Raw genomic sequence first — 17,346 nt, 5'->3', positions numbered from 1 at the left:
CAGTATTAACTTCCCATGCTTTTTCTTTTAGTAGTTTAATATTATTTATTTAAGCAGTCACACTTAGGCTTTCTACTAAGAAATCAAACTAATGTTTGTTTCTCAGATATTATAGGTCATTTTCTTTTATCTAACAGCGAGCACCTGTTTTAGAGGTTTGGATTTGTCTCCTAAAGACAAGCTCTCTCAGTGTATCTAGATAAGGTCTGACCTTCAGATATTCCTTTATGTGTGTGCAATACAATATTAAAATTAAAGATAATGATACAAATTTGGGGACAGAGGTTGATTGTTCCCCTAAAGGCACCCTTCCCATAGAATGTTCTCAGAAACTACCCTAGCTTGATTGCACTACTTTTACCATCCAATCACAATAAGAATTGGGAGAAAGCGTTGCACCCAAATTTTCTCTCCAAGGTCCAGTCTTCTTAAAACAAAGTGTCTAGAATTGTCCTTTCTCTAGTCCAGCTATAGGAAAGTAAGCTAATGTGTGTGGCTTCACTTTTTCTTTTTCCCCAAATGCTAGTTATAAAAGTTTGTGAGAGCTTCCTTAATATTTCTTAGAGTTTTAGCTATTCAGATCTATAAGGCAATTGTCCTTTTTCTGTATGCTTTTTTAAAAAATTAAAATGAAAGTGAGATATTTAAGATGTTCAAAAAAGTACATGTGAATAAACAGGAAAGCTGAGTCAAAGAACTAATTATACCTTGACACTTGCATTCTGCTACTGTAAGGCAGAGCTTGGTCTTTACTCTAATTGCCTTATGCTTCCTGTTTTAAGCGAAGAGAAAATCTCTACCACTTCATTTGTCTGCTTTTGGTTGGTGGCTCCCAAGGAAGGCCTCCAAGCTCCAACCTCTGTTCCCTAAGCCCCAGGTTAGTATCGCTTGATTCCTCTAGGATGTTCCTACTCAAATTCCATATATGCAATGTTAAATGCAATTTTATTTCTCCTCCGGATTATTACTGCTTCAAATTCCCTAGTTTCCTAGCCTGCTTTTCTTTGATCCTTGGACTTGTCATTGTCTTTATTTATTTTTTTCAGCCAGCAGTCATAAGTTCTATAGTGGCCTTTCTTTTGGCTTTACTTATGCAATATTATTTACATAACTGGATAAATAACTTAAAACTCCTTTCTTCCAGTCAAGCCTTTTATTCTCTTTCCTAAATGCCATATAAATTTTATCTCCATGGTACATTTCTGCTGTTCCCTGTGTCTGGCATCCACATTTTTATCATTACAATAGTAATGTCTCCCATATTTTCTTCTTGTCTCAACTTTTCTATGCTGCCCCACCTTGCAACCAAAGTCCACAAAAACCTGTTATTTCTCTGATTTTCTAAGGCATGTTTAGTCTGTACCTGACAACCTGGCCCTTGGGCTTCATAGAGATTTTTTTTTTTTCTTTTGTCCTCTTAATTGCTTCGTGTCAAATTAGAAGATATTTGTCAAGCAACTTTCCATATTACCAGATTCAGTGCCACCAAATTTGAAATTAAGTCAAAGGAGCTCTGTGAGCTGCTTTTAGAATAGTGTAAGGCACACTTCCAGCAAACAAATGACTGTCAACTAAATCCAATAGAAAAAATAGTGTGGAAAATTTATAAAATTGACATCTTGTCACTCCAATTGTACTAGAAGCAGGAGACAAACTATACTTCTCCTTCTTCTGTGTTTCTCAGTGTAATAAGCATAGATTGAGGTACATCATAGATGTGTAGCCTTACAGATATACTGACATAGCCATACCAGTATCAATCATGGGCTAAGTCCATGCTGTATACTAGATGCTTCATGTACATATTTTGTAATCCTTACGGCCTTGCAAGGTAGGCATTATCAACCCCATTTCATAGATAAAGAATGTAACTCTCAAAGAAGTTATGTAACTTAACTTGCCTACATTGAGAGAGCCAGTAGGTGGCAGAGCCATGGTTTATAGACAGAGGAAACCACAATGCCTGTGCAGTGTTCCCTAGTCAATACTGCTCAACTACTGGGGAATGGATAATCATGATATCACCCCAGTTCATTCACAGAAAACACTCTTGAGAGGAACATAGTGCCTGTGTATACACAGTACTAAAAATAAGTGTATTATTGAGATTATTTTTAGAAAATCACACCCTCAACATTTGAGTTTTTGGTATTACACATGTTCTCTACATCTTTTGCTGAAAGTGTCCCAGTTCAACCTTTGCCTGATCAATTGCCTACATGGTCCTTAAAGCATATGAATTAAAAATCAACCACTCATTTTGAAGAAGAGGTAACAGGCTAGATTCATATCTACAGGAAACTTGGCTTTTAATGGTTGCCCATCCAGGCTCTTGTTCATAAACAGGGCCATTAAGTATATCGTCTTTCACATGCACAGGGATTCACCTGCAGGACCCATTAGTGCTAATGGATCATTTTTTTTTTTTTTTTCACCCATCACTTCAAGGATCAAAAAGAGAACCTGCATCTTTGATAAAGTGATAATGGTACACAGGGCTCAGACCACTAAAGGAGTTTCTTTGTTCTCTTCATGTGGCAACCCACCAAGGGACTTTAGACCACTATTTGCTATATCAAAGAGTTTATAAACAGTACTAAGCGGTGGTGCTAAGTACAGCTTCAGTAATGAAAATAAGAATGAGTCCCCTACTTATAAAGCCAACCTCATCTACCTTGGTATGTTTGAAGCTTGTATCCCACAGTGCTTGAATTGATATTTTCTGCTCTTTAGTAACTCAAGGGAAAGATTACTAGTTCTCTTCAATAAGCTTTACAATGTTGTCAGGCAAATAAGTTTGCTAATAGAAAAACATAGGAATTGTGGTACCAAGTGGGAAAAGGAAGTAAGTTAGTGCATTTTAGAATTAGCACTTTCCTCATGTGTTGCCTTACTGTTCCTCTTTTTTTTATTCTTTTTCTACTGTGGCCTCAATCCATATGGTGGCTGACAATATTCATTGAGGGCCAACCGTGCTTAAAGCCCAGTACTAGGCACTGTGGGAAACACAGTCTCTCTCTCCTTCAGGAGTTTACAATCAGACAGAGAAAGATTGATTAATAAATATATAGTGTTCCATACATAATTTTTATTACTGAGTTCTACATCTGAAAAGCCTAAAGCTGTGCCAAGAACTCTTCATTCAAATCCCCACTCTACAACATTCATTAGGCCTGGAGGAGAGCAGAAATTTCCTAACAAATTTTGTTCAACAAATGAAAGGAGTAGGTAGTATTTCCTTTCATTGCTTTTCATCATGTCAAATTATAAATCTCAGTCCACAGTCTCTGATGTACAAGAAATGTAACTTTTCTATTTTCTATAACTCACCTTGGTTTCTATTTTGAGCTTTGATTCTTTGAGTTAGTGAAGGTACAATCTCAGGCAATCTTAGGTCCTTTCTTTTTCTGGTGTCATATCTAAATAACTCAGTAGGGGGAGTTCCACCGTACTCTTTTTTTTTGTTGGGGCGGGGGTTGGGTAAAGAGAGGTGGCATGGAAGCTTGTTGCAAATACTCTAGAGTCACAACTCAGGTGCTCACTTAGCTGCTACCCAGCATCTTCATTCTTGTGTGCATGACCCAACCTCTTTAGGTTGTTTTACTTTTTTTTTTTTTTTCTTTTTTCTTTCTTTCTTTTGTTTTGCTATTTCTGTGCCAGTCTGGAAATTGTTCTATATCTCCCATGGCACAGAGGAATACGGAATGTTCTGTGAGACTGTCTAAGCTCTCAGGTTATCTAAGTCCACCATGTAGCCATTTCTTTTCAGAGATCTCACTGCTCCCTCTTAGTTCTCCTGAGGAAATGCACAGAGGTTTGCATTACTCTTTGAAACTTACCAGAGGTTTTGAGATTCACCAGAGCTCAGTCCTTAAATTAGAAATCAGCACCCTTTTTGGCATTTGCCAATGGCTATGCTTGCACAAGTAGGTTCTTCCAACTTCATCTCCTGCTTGCCTGAATGAGGAGTAGGAAAACTTTACTTTTCTTATGCAAACTCCAATGTATTCTCTTCCATTCCTCGAAGAGTCTAGGTTTTTTAGACTTAAATACAGAAAGCTAATTTCGTATCTTTGATTTCTGATTCATATCCTTTCTCTGAGGCAACTAAAACACAATGGCTTGAAATTTAAGTGAGAGCAAAAACAAAGGACAGAATGGAAATATGGAAGGAAAATCAAATAATACTTCAAAAATAGTACCCCCTCTCCGACCAAAACCATGCTGTCTTTTAATATTAAGGATGATGGTTAATAATCAGTAGATTTTGCTTTATGTAAAAGGAGGGGAAGTAAATACATCCAGTACTTTCAGTGCAAATTATATAGTTATAAAACTTAAGTTTTAGTTAGTAGGTCAAGGACTGAAGTTCTCAGTTCTTAAACATTAAATGACTTTGAGTATGCCACATGATCCCTCTATTTCAATTTATTCATCAGTACAGTTCAAGAGTGTTATATCTGTGGTTTGATTTTACCCTTCTTACAAACTAATAGGTTAGCTTATTACTGTTTAATGGGTGCCTGCAGAAGACAGTATATTTCTGGATGCGAGACCAAGGAATTTGTTACTTACAGCTCAACAAATAGTCTGTGTATCAATTCTCCTTGTTCCCAAGTCTCATGAAGACAACACAGAGGGACACAGGTGAACAGTAAGATTGCAGGATTTTTGTGTTATACTGGGGAAAATGTGCCAAGTGACATGAAGTTGAATAGAATGGTTAACACGAGAAAGAAAGTTCAAAAGAAAATGAAAGTTAAAGAAGTGGCTACAAAGATTATGTTACATAACTTGTAGACTAGAGCTGTAGCAGCATATTACTGAATTTTGAGCTCAGCTTCCTTATGTTCCACGTTGAGTAAATGTTTACTAAAGTCAGTTAATTACATTTATTGAATATTATCCAGATATGGTGAATAATCTGAAATAGAAAAAGAAACAGAATCCAACATAGATTTAAATCTCTCTCTGTTTTTTTGTTTGTTTGTTTGTTTGTTTTTGTTAACAGTTCATAAAGTTGGGTAATCTCAAACTTAGAGACAAAAAGTTGGCAAAGCTAAGCAATGTGTTCCATTAGAAACTGCAATAAAATTAGAAAAAGAAGTTAAAAACTTTTTAACGGATTTCAGAGCAGCCTAAAAATTCAAAGTAGTATAATTTTACCTAAAAACAGAAACACCTGAAGAAGGATGTAACTTTCACTTATATACAGACTATTATGTGAGTTATTGAACAAGATAGGTACAAGCAAGGATAGCGGGCTTCAGCCCAGTATAGAAGGTGACTTTAGATACAAGAAGAAATTTGTTGAACTTCTGATGAAATGAAAGACGCAGAGATCTTCTAAGCAGAAGGTGAATTTAATAATAATGCCTGTTGACTGTGTGTCCACTACATACTTTTGCTCTGGTGGATGGTGTATATATTTCATCTCATTTAATCATCATGAAATCCTCTGGTGAAGGTTTTTATTGTTCCTATTTTAGAAACAATGATACTAATAATCAGAGAAACTAATATGTATGTGTGTGTGTGTGTATATATATATATATATATGTATATTCAAGGATGTAGGGTTTGCAAGTAACTAGGCCTGGATTTCAACGCAGGGGTATGCGTCTCTATAGCTAGCCGACATTCGTTCCATTTGGCCACATAATATGGAATTACTTTAGTTCTCTATAGAAATAGCTTTTAGAAATGTCTCCTAGTGCCAGTATATTATTCAAACACCTCTATTGTGTAACACTTCGGGGAAAACAGCTAGTCATAAATTTACATTTTTATTAACTTAATGAAAAGCCTCCCTGTTTTTTCTCCATCCTACTGTGTGTTTAAAGTCAATGACATGGTACTTTTGTAACAAAGACTTTGATCTTCTTGCAGGTGACTTATATATAGGAGGAGTAGCTAAAGAAACATACAAATCCTTACCAAAACTTGTACATGCCAAAGAAGGCTTTCAAGGCTGCCTGGCATCAGTTGATTTAAATGGACGGCTTCCGGACCTCATCTCAGATGCTCTTTTCTGCAATGGACAGATCGAGAGAGGATGTGAAGGTATTAGATTTTTGTCATCGTGCCCTAAATAATTCTTATTCCACCTGTTTAACTGAGAACGAATCTCACTGTCCAGTAAAATTCTCATAACTGGTCAAATACCCAATTTGGGCTTAGACATCCTTATTCATGTTTTCAATTTTTTATCTCATAAACCTTAAATTTTCTATACGGTTTGCAAGCCTACATTAATGCCCAATGTAAAATGGGAGCTATACCTATGGATCTTGTTTTTTTTTTTTTTTTTTTGCTTTTTTGAGTTATGTAGTACATTTGATTAGTTTGTTAATCAGTTCTACGATCCTTGCATTAAACAATACTTAGCATACAATAGCATTAAACAAATACTACTCCAGCAAGTATTAATCAACTTGTGCCCATTTTAAAAAATCTACATTCGTTTTTGTTTTAATTTTAAGTCCAGGGAGTATATGTGCAGGTTTGTTATGTAGGTAAACTTGTGTCATGGGGGTTTGTTGTACAGATGATTTTGCCATTTAAGTATTAAGCCTGGTACCCATGAGTTATTTTTCCTGATCCTCTCCATCCTCTCACTCTCCACCCTCCAGTAGGCCCCAGTATCTGTTGATCCCCTCTATGTGTTCATGTGTTCTCATCATTTAGCTCTCACTTATAGGTGAGAACAGGCAGTATTTGGTTTTCTGTTCCTGAATTAGTTTGCTAAGGATAATGAGAAGTCACTATGTCAGAAAGACATCTGCAAACATATAACTATCACTGCACAATGCACAATTACAGATGTATGGAATCTACCTAAGTGCCCATAAGCCAATGAGTGGATAAAGAAAATGTGGTATGTATATATCATGGAATACTACTCAGCTATAAAAAGAACAAAATAATGTCTTTTGTAGCAACTTGGATGGAACTGGAGGCCAATATTCTAAGTGAAATGACTCAGGAATAGAAAACCAAATGCTTCATGTTACTCACTTGTAAGTGGGGGCTGCACTATGGGTACACAAAAGCATACAGCATCGTATAAGGGACATTGGAGACTCAGAAGCTGGAATGGTGGGAAGGGGATTGAATGATGAAAAACTACCTATTGGGTACAATGTACAAGACTTGAGTGACAGGTTCACTGAAGTGTTAGACTTCACAACTATACAGTTCATCCATGTAACTGAAAACCACTTGTGCATCTAAAGTTACTGAAATTAACAAATATTTTAAAATAAAAATAAGTAAAATCTATATCCAATAGCAAATAATAAGAGAATAAAGTTCAGATACCCCATTCTCAAATCACTATTCAATTGGTGTGTACCTGGCAGAAACAGTGTATCCTGTATATTTTCAGTTTATTTTAGCAAAAACAGGTTTGTTGTATTACCCCAGGCTAATATTCAGACATCAGAAATGCACCAAAGTGTCTTCTTTTCTTTTGTGCTCTCTATCAGACCAAGATCTGTAGGAGTACTTTTTGATTGCTACTTTCATTTTAGATAATTTTCACTTCAACACCTCAGATTATTTGAGCAAATTCTTCCTCCATAAATGTAATTTAATCACATTATCATGAATTTTGTGACTCTGGATGTGTTGCTGCTTATTCTGTAATACTGAACACAGTTTGGGCCATTTTGAAAATTTTAGATTTACGAGGAGATTTTATATCAGAGAAGAAGAAAGAAATTTGAATTCCTGTCCCCCAGCTGATTATGAATCATTTATTCTCAGCCAAAATAATGCCATTATATTTAGCAATTACTAAAGTACATGGAAATTTTATATTTGAAAATACGTTTTTTCCTCTGTGCCGCGTATGTTTCCATGAAATGTTAGGTGAAATTCAGACTGTATTTCAATAATACCAGAGGATAAGGTTATTAATGGCAGGTGTTGTTGAGTTCATTTTTAATGTTATTAGTATATTTCTTTATTTGATATTTTGGCATAATGCATCTGTAAAACATAAGGAAGCTATGTTTTTTTCCTTTCAGTTAATTTTAATTAAGAGAAACAAAATTGTTAAGGGGATCAATTCCCATTAGTGGATGAACACAAGAATGTGGGACAACATAATTCTTGGAGGTGGTCTCATTCGTGAGAATGTGTACATTTATTTTGTTTTATTTTTTAAAGAATGTATTACAATCCGTTATGGAAAATATTGGTTAAAAATAGGCCTTTCTACAAGTTGCTTGGTAAGTGACTTCTCACCTACAAGAAATGGTGAGAGCAGACAGACATACCCAATGAGATGGAAAACAAGAGGCAAACACACAGGACCCCACCACTGGTATATAATGTGAGTGAGTGGGCGGAAGCAAGTAGAGTAATACGAGCAAGATCTACTAACAAAGGGCATTTGCAGTAATGATGTTTGGTGTTGTTTACCCATATAGTCTAGTAAGAAATTTGGTTAAGATGATTAATTACACATTAAACTCTTATTTGAACATCTGAACTCAGTCGTTTGGTTCTTTATCTAGAATGCTTTATGTATCTGAGCTTTTATAATTTTCAACCCCTGACACCCCATTTTTTCTTTACTCTTAGATTATTACTTTCTGTCCTGATTCTTTCATTACAACATCAAGGTGAACAACTTTTAATTTACTCTTATTTCTGACCTGTATAGTTTCTAGGAATAATCTTAGATTTAACTGTTATAGGTACAGTTGATGCTATTCACACATTTTTTAAGATTAGTGATTTAACTGTAGATACCTAATAAATTCTCTTTCTAAAGATTGTTATCTCATGGAATTTGAGTCTAAACCACATTGGAATCACTTAAACTTCCATATCCATATTGATGGGACTACTTAGCATATGTTTGGTATAACCTAATAATATCTTGTGAGGATTTTCCATTGTTCTTACCCAATACACCCACACATCTCTAGGCCTCTTGCGTACAAAAAGTTTTTGATCTTCCCTTAATAATCATTTGTTGCCTTTTATTTCTAACATATTTCAATGAATAATAATTCATTTTATTTATAAAATGCACCTCAGCTAGAGTACGGATTTTAACTTGTCAAAGTCTATTTAGATTATTGTTTCCTGAATGTTAACCTATATCAGAATCACTTACAGAATCATTAAAACCCAAATCACTAGATTACAACCCCTTGGGTTTCTAATTCAGTAGATCTGAGACCAAGCCCTAGAATTTCCATTTCTAATAAATTCCCAAGTGATGCTGATGCTGTTATACTGGAGACTATACTTTGGATGCTTTTTTTCTGTGTATGTAACAGAAAATGGATACTGGTAATCAACCAATAAGCAGGCCCACTAAAGTCAAGATAACATCTCTACATAAAATCAGTGAAATTTTAACAGATGCTCTTTTTATACAACTGTGACATTCAGCTCTAGGCTCAATTATATCTATAGGTATAATTTTCTGTTTAATTATGACAGTCATCATTGATTAAACACTGGTGGGAATATGTTTACCTATACTATCTCATTTAATCATCAAATCTCTATAAATTAGGTATCATTGCCTCTTTTTGAATGAGTAGATTGAGCCTCAGAAAAGTAAGGTAACATTCCTAAGTTCACACACCTAATAGGTGGATGATACAAGTTTCAACCCTAGTTTACCTTACTTGAAAGCAGAGACACCTAACCTCTTTTGTCTATTATTCTTTGGTTTCTGGAAATTGTAGTTTTACTTTCATTTTTATTTCCCTTTTAGACATATTATTAATTTAAATAACTTAATACAAATGTCCTTGTTGCTTTTTCCCAATTTTATTCAGTGATAAAATAAAAAGAATATTACATATCTAAAAAGAAAAATAAATTTAAGGCTCTGTTTTGTGTAATGCCTATTAATGTTTAAATATTGTTCTAGAAGGTGAGTACTTTGAAAAATGTGTCTTGCCAGGCACATGCATGCATTGTCTTGTAATTCCTGAATATAAAAAGACTATTGTGATAATGAAAATAAAATAAAGCACATCTGTATGCTTACATAAAAGCTTGGCAGGTACTCTGAGTTGCTGCTGTACAATATGGGCAGATTGTTTTTCTAAGATTGTAGTTTGACTATTTTTAGAGTTTAGCAGTTTAGCGTTGTTTCTCAATTGTATTTCTGATATTTTTGAAAAAAAACAAAAACCAAAATCTGGATCTTCATTAGTTCTTGCTTGTGATCTTTTCTTCTGCTGTGCAGGTCAGAGAGCAAACAGCTATTGGATAAAATGGCATCTCCCCAAACTGGGCTTGTGTTACTCCCTGTTTATTTGCTTAACACTGGAAGAACTATGCTAAGGAATATTGCTTTGAGATTTTTTTTTTTAATATGCTAACTATTTTTTATCTCTAATGCCATGGGATAAAGATCAGTAGACCACTTACCTCTCACAGTTTGGAACAAAAATTAATACTGAGCAATTAAGTGGTTCTTATTTCTTTGCTACAAAGAACTAAGTTGAGTTTAGTGGTTCTTAGTTCTTTCTTACAAAGAACTTTGTTACAAAGAACTGGCCGGGCGCGGTGGCTCACGCTATAATCCCAGCATTTTGGGAGGCCGAGGAGGGTCGATCACGAGGTCAGGAGATCGAGACCATTCTGGATAACACGGTGAAACCCCTTCTCTACTAAAAAATACAAAAAAAAATTAGCTGGGCGTGGTGCCGGGCGCTTGTAGTCCCAGCTACGCAGGAGGCTGAGTCAGGAGAATGGCGTGAACCCGGGAGGCGGAGCTTGCAGTGAGCCGAGGCCACTGCACTCCAGCCTGGGCAACAGAACAAGACTGCGTAGCAAAAAAAAAAAAAAAAAAAAAGAACTAAATTGAAGAAAAACTTGTTACATCTCTTCAGGTTTCCTGGACTTGGGAGGTCTTATTATTATTACGACTTATATAAAATACTATTTTTGTCTTTATTATTGTTATACCCATTGCTGCTATTATTATTATAGAATTAAGATATACAGTATTATGGTTTCTGAATTTGTGAATTCTCATATGCTAGGCTAAATTCAATAACATTCAGTAAAGAATGCCTTTACTGAAAAATTTGTAATAGAAATGTGATGATAAGGTGCATGTACTTGTTTAGAAGCCATTTTCAAAATCATCTGTTTATATAAAGTAAAATTACAGAAAATTCTCATTTATTCACTAAAGCAGGCACCTCAAAGGCTGTCTCTTTTATATTAATAGCATCTAATTAGCTGATGTCTGTTTTTCTATCTTTATAAAATCTGTATGTTTATTTACTAGAAAATATATTTAGTTTATACTCTAAAGCTATTTAGGTAGACTGTATGCCCTTTTCACCCTTCTCTAAGATAGTTCCTATTGGTGAGGTTTTACTGTAACAGTTATTAACAGGGAAGTTTATAAGAGTTGAAGACAATTGTGAAAGTGTAGAAAATACAGACGTAACTCTGAAATTCATAGGTGACATATACTCAATCTGGTAAGTTCAAGGATAAACGCTGCATATGGAAATTTTATTAGGAAAATTCCTTTATGAGGGATTATATTGCAGTTTGTTTCTTCCATCCTTCCTACTTCTTTCATCCACTCTAAATGATATACAGTATCATTTATGTAGTATTTGGTTGGTGTCACTCTAAAGTCCAGCTGTTGTCAGTGAATGGCTGGCATTACAGTTTGAAGCCTTAATTGCAACAGCAAGATAAAAGATCTAGAGGGAAAAACATAGAAAGGGATAATTGCTCTGCTAATGATCATAGTCTACACTGTATCTGCACATGATGAATGGTGCTGCATGTTCCAAATAAGCAAAACGTCACTTTGGTAATGCATTCATATCTATCCAAGAGAGGAAACATACAAAGGCCCTTTTAATTTTCCTTCATTACATGTCATTGGCTCAATTAACCATTATATATGTATACATATGTACAATTAAATTCTAATAAATTACCGCTTTCTCATTTTTGGCTTCTCTTAAGATTTATGGCTGTTAGTATTAATTTGTTTGCTCTACATAGCATTTTTCTTCCCCTTTACAGCAGCATGCCTTTGAATCTGAACATTCTTCTGTGTTTGCCCCATTTCAGTATTGCTTACTAACATTTAATATATTTTGCTTTTTTTTAATTTTGCTGACAAAGTTGCATTGATGAAAGCTGACTTGCAAGGTAGATAGCCCTGTGTGTATAAAACAAGACTGAAACCCCATAATACACAGTGGAAACCCTAAAATAACATATTTTACATTTTTGCAGTAGCTGTTATTTGGGTTTGGATTTCATTTTTTTCCTTTCTTGAACATTGTGCAAGAAGCCTTTGTAGTATAGTTTGTATAAAGGCTTTCAGTCTTGAATATGTTTGTATAGTGATTGCCTTTAGTGCTTTGATCATGCTTTTTTCAGTTCTTTGTTTTTCAGTGTTCTAGTTATGATTCTTTAGAAATAGACTAGCATTCTTTTTACTTGTATGTTAAATGGAGGCATGTCATTTATATGGAGTTTTTAATTTTATGTTTTATTGCATGAAATTGTTTAAGCATGTGAATTGATACTTGCCAACATACCTATTCAAAACACCCAGCAATCATAACTTTATCCTTCTGAAACCTCTAGGGCATTTTTGCATAACTCTCTTCAGTTATTTTGCCAATCTTATCTCAATTTCATGAAGTTATAATCTCCATTTCTCATTATGTCTCTATTCATTGGTCAGAATGTTAAGGAGATCCATTCATTTTCTAAAATCCAAATGGTAATAAAGAATTACTGAAGTTGGAATGAGATTACCTGCTATGATAATCATACTAGAAGCTATGTGCTTGCTTTTGCTATTTGTTGGTTTACTTTATGATTATAATGTATTTTATCCTATACTTGAAACTTAAGAAAACCTTCATATTACAGCCTCTCAGTTCCTAATTCAGGTGTGTGAACTAGAACTTTCAAAACGAGTTTGGACATATCATCTGAGGTGTTGGCAACTACTATATGTGATCTAGCTCATGTATAAAACACTTTTGGATTTTTTTTAAGAACCCAAGTTTCCTTTGGATTGTTTTGCAGGCCCCAGCACAACCTGCCAAGAGGACTCATGTTCCAATCAAGGTGTGTGCTTGCAACAATGGGATGGCTTCAGCTGTGACTGTAGTATGACTTCCTTCAGTGGACCACTCTGCAATGACCGTAAGTACCTCTCTGATTATGGACTGATACTCATCGTTGCTTCCAGTTACCATTTGATATCTAAAGTCTAACATTGAAAGTCTTTATATTAACTCTGAGTCAGTCAAACTGTCATAACCCATAGAAGCAGTTGTTTCTACAGAAAGAACAGTTTTGAAATAATTGTTAAAGTGGCTAAATCCTGTGATGATGGTGATTTTTTGGTTTTGGGGTTTATTTATTTATTTTTTAATTACTAATGATCACCTTGTTCAAAATAATGTTTTTCATTTCCTATATATGACAACTCTCCCTTAGTTTTTGAAAGAATCTTCATATTGTTTTATATTAAATAATACTTAATTTCATATGATTATGTCTCGAGGGCTGTAATTTTAGTGAACAGTTACAGGTCTAATTTTTCTGTGTACATCTCTTTAAGCCCATTGCTGCCTTTTACTTTAAAAAAAATACGTTCAAACATTATCCTTCAGGCATTCTCCCTTGTATCTTAGCAGCTTATGGTTTTCTCCTTAAAAATCCTTTAAATGAGTATTGCAATATAAGCATGAAAATAAAACACAACATTCACATTATGTCATGGCATATCTGCTAGTGCCTAATTTATATCACAGCAGTGAGGGTTTGAAGATGGAGTTAACTGATCTATAAGATGAAGTTCTGTATCTTAATGTTCAAATAGGTCCTGATTTATAGCACATCATCAAAATGATAAAAGAATTTCATACAAAACATCGCATTCTGCTATATTAAGAGAATATTCCTGACAAATTCACCTGGTTGTAAAATAGAATACGTGCTATATGTTGTCAGTGCTACAACATTTAAGCTAAAGCTCCAGGATGATGGAATAGAAGATGTAGTGATTGAAGGTTTAGATTTTGCATCAGAGGCTGAATTTGAATGTGGATTTAAAGAAAGAGTAGAGCTTGTTGATTTTGACCTTTGTGTATTTGAGACTGTATTCATGTCAACAGATATGTGCATCACAATGTAGAAGATAGGATCAACCTCCATTAATCCACTGAACTGAGTTGTTGCAGCCTAGCAATAAAGTACCATTTACCTGCTGTCTTCAGATTTCCTTTCCAAAATATTGACTATAGGAAAAACACACAACCAATGCAGAGTAAAAACATATGTAGAAGAGGCCTTTAACAACCATGCCACTGTAGATGGAGAAATATTTGTTCTTCATTTTACTAGTTTCGTCTCCCATAGAATTACAGTAAACCTGAAGCAATAAACATGTATTCAAAGCATCATACATTTGTGAACACTGTATTTCTGCAAGCCAAATCACACTTAAAACACAACGCCATTTTGTGTTATATAAAAAACTTTACATAAAGTCTGAATAAATATATATACATAAAGCAACCTTACGTGTGCTTTTCATAAGGATATGTATATATGTCTATAGACAAATTACTTCCTGCATTTGTTCCTGCTTCACAGAAAATGGCGTAAATTTATTTTCAAGGACAATCAGAAGACTGAATATTTGTTAAGATTTTATTATCGCAAATTTTTCATCCTGAATACGATCCTGACAGATGTATGACTACATGTGGTAGTTGAGAGGGATTTTTTTGGTGTGAAAATATTTTCCATGTTGCTAAAGAACTTTTTCTGCCAAACTATGCTTAATCTAGTTTCCATGTTTTACAAAACAGTTGCCATTTGGTTGTGGCAGACTGTGTATCCTCATATACCAGTTAAATATAAAGAATATAATTTTATGTATGTATTTGTTAGACTTTTCCTAAAGAAACATCAAGATACAACCTTAAGTATCATGCTGTCTTCGAATCATTTTTACGGAGAACTATTTTAATGCTGCTCTTGGGTGATAGTACTGGTGATGACAATGATAAGGCTATTTGTTATTTTCTTGTAAATAGGTAAATGTCATTCAATAAATGTGTCTCCTAATATGCCTCTTGCACAAATCAGCATTAAAATTACTTTAGAGAGCTCTCAGAATACATGCATTTTGATTAAATCATTACCTTTTAGTGGGTTTTCTGAAAATGTGAAATGATTCCTTGGCTTATACATTGGAATTTCAGTGGTGAGAGTACATAGATACAAATCAATATTTTAAAGCAAATCTTATTTTGTATCAATTATAATTGGTAGAAGATATAGTAGCAATTGTTACTTTGAAGATGTGGAATTAATAAGCAGTAGAAATAGCATGCAACACTTTCCTCACTTTTTAAATTGATCAAAATAAATCTTGTCTCTACATCTCACTGTTTTTCTATAAGATGCACAAATAAAATTAGTGTGATTCCTGGGATTTTAACAAACTCCTTTACTGTATAGAAGGTGATTTTTTTTTTAAATAAAGCCATTTAAGGTATTTCATTTCTTAATGAAATTTTCATCTCTAGGTTAGTTATTTATTCATAAATTCTGTGACTGCAGCCTCCAATTACACAGAAAACAAAAAAGAAAATAAAAACAAAACTTTTTAATGGGAGAACGAACATTCCACATTACAAATGAGACCTTCCCTCCCCAAAAATAGAATTTCTAAATGTCCTCTCGCTGATAAGTTTCATAGAGTGGGTTAGGGTAACTAGAAAATTTATTTATATTAGCCTGGAGATATAATTAACAATGGGAAGATGGGAATACTTTATAGCTTGTAAATGTAATCTTGGATAAATCACACTAATTAATTGAACTGAAAGGAACCTTTCAAAAAGAAGTGCTATTCAAAATGATGCCAAAGGCTATTTTTAAAGAAATGTGTTTGTGAAACCCTTTCTTCCCTGGAAAATTGCCGTCTAAGTGACCTACTCATTGACAAAACAATTGTTCTGTGCGTGCGTGTATGTGGATTTGCATGTGTGTGTGTAGGGTAATGTCATATACTCACCTCCTCAAGTTTTCTTCCATACCAATACCAAATTTTAGATCCTCTGTGTAATTTTTCTGATATCTAATGCAATTTATTAGCTATCTCCCATTTCTTGTTCCTCTTTCCGCTGATCCATTCCGTGCCTCTCTGCCAGTTTTGTTCTTTCTTCCTATTCCTCCTAGATTAAATGTCATCAGTCTCTTCTGATTCTCCTATCCAGAGGCAATATTTTTTTCTCCTCTGGCTTCCTATAGAATTTTGTTTATGCTATTTGGCCATCATTTTTTCCTTATAGTTACTTATGTTTAGTCTTATCTCCCTATAAGACTGTAGACTTCTACTAGGAATAATATTCTTCTTTGTTTTCTTGGTTTATAAGCCCAGTGTTTTTTATAGCGTGCTGCATGTAATTGTAATAACTCACTAAATCAAAGCGTGCTAGATGCGTGAATCTTGCAGAATAATTTCAGGTATATCCTCAGTGTCCAATACTACTCTCCAAGTTAGTCAATGTGGAATTCATGGACCTCAATGGTCTGACCCTAGCCTTCATGTTCATACTCATCTATTGCAGAACCTTGTCCATATGGCATATTACTGCCAATTTACTTATTCACAGTTTTCTGAACATTACACTTTCCAATTTCCTCACCATTGCTTATGATAATTTCTCCACCTGGAAAATGCATTCATTCCACCTGGATATATGTTCTTTCACTATGTCTGCTTGAAGAAATAATTTCCTTTTCAATCTCTACTAAAACTCTTTTGTCCCATGGAAACTTCCTTTGTTTTCTGAGCTTGACACTATTTTTCTGTCTTCTGAAATTATAGGGAACAGTGTGCTGCACTACATTGTATGGTATAGCTATTTATGAAATTTCTCTTGGATGTAACCATTTGCTGAGCACTTACTATGTGCCAGTTCTGTGCTAAAAGTTTACATTCATGATAAATTTTATGTATCACCTATTAATGCTTACACGTTCATCCACCATCATCACACCAGTGTGCTACACAATAATCCTTTTCTGCTTTCACCTGATGGTCCAGAATAGAATGTAACCATATTAAGCTAACTTAATGTCAGGTTGGTGAAGATGAATATGGCTATGACCACATGGAAGATAGCGAACATAATAACATTGTCACATTACATTAGTATAGAAATGTTGTATGTCAAATTACAGTTCAGCTTCAACAGTGCCTGTTACCATAAGGGAAGAATATATCATAGTGCTGTTATTTTGGTGCTACAGCTTAGGAGGGTGTGGGTTCTGTTTTATTAAAAGGCT

The 17,346-nt window shown here is 34.4% G+C and overlaps 1 protein-coding gene across 17 annotated transcripts in view; it reads left to right on the top strand.

The window, feature by feature from the left end:
- NRXN1 (neurexin 1) overlaps positions 1–17,346 on the top strand; it is a 1,127,593-nt gene that overhangs the window by 557,823 nt on the left and 552,424 nt on the right. For all 17 annotated transcript variants that reach the window (XM_023223864.3, XM_023223881.2, XM_023223880.2 and 14 more), the window contains 2 exons: positions 5,890–6,063; positions 13,060–13,179. In XM_023223864.3, coding sequence (XP_023079632.1) covers positions 5,890–6,063; positions 13,060–13,179 — 294 coding nt within the window. The remainder of the gene's footprint in view (positions 1–5,889; positions 6,064–13,059; positions 13,180–17,346) is intronic.

This window comes from Piliocolobus tephrosceles, chromosome 15 (assembly GCF_002776525.5).
Source record: "Piliocolobus tephrosceles isolate RC106 chromosome 15, ASM277652v3, whole genome shotgun sequence".
Lineage (NCBI taxonomy): Eukaryota > Metazoa > Chordata > Mammalia > Primates > Cercopithecidae > Piliocolobus > Piliocolobus tephrosceles.
Note: the sequence above shows the minus strand (reverse complement) of the source record. Positions and strands in the feature narration are given on the sequence as shown.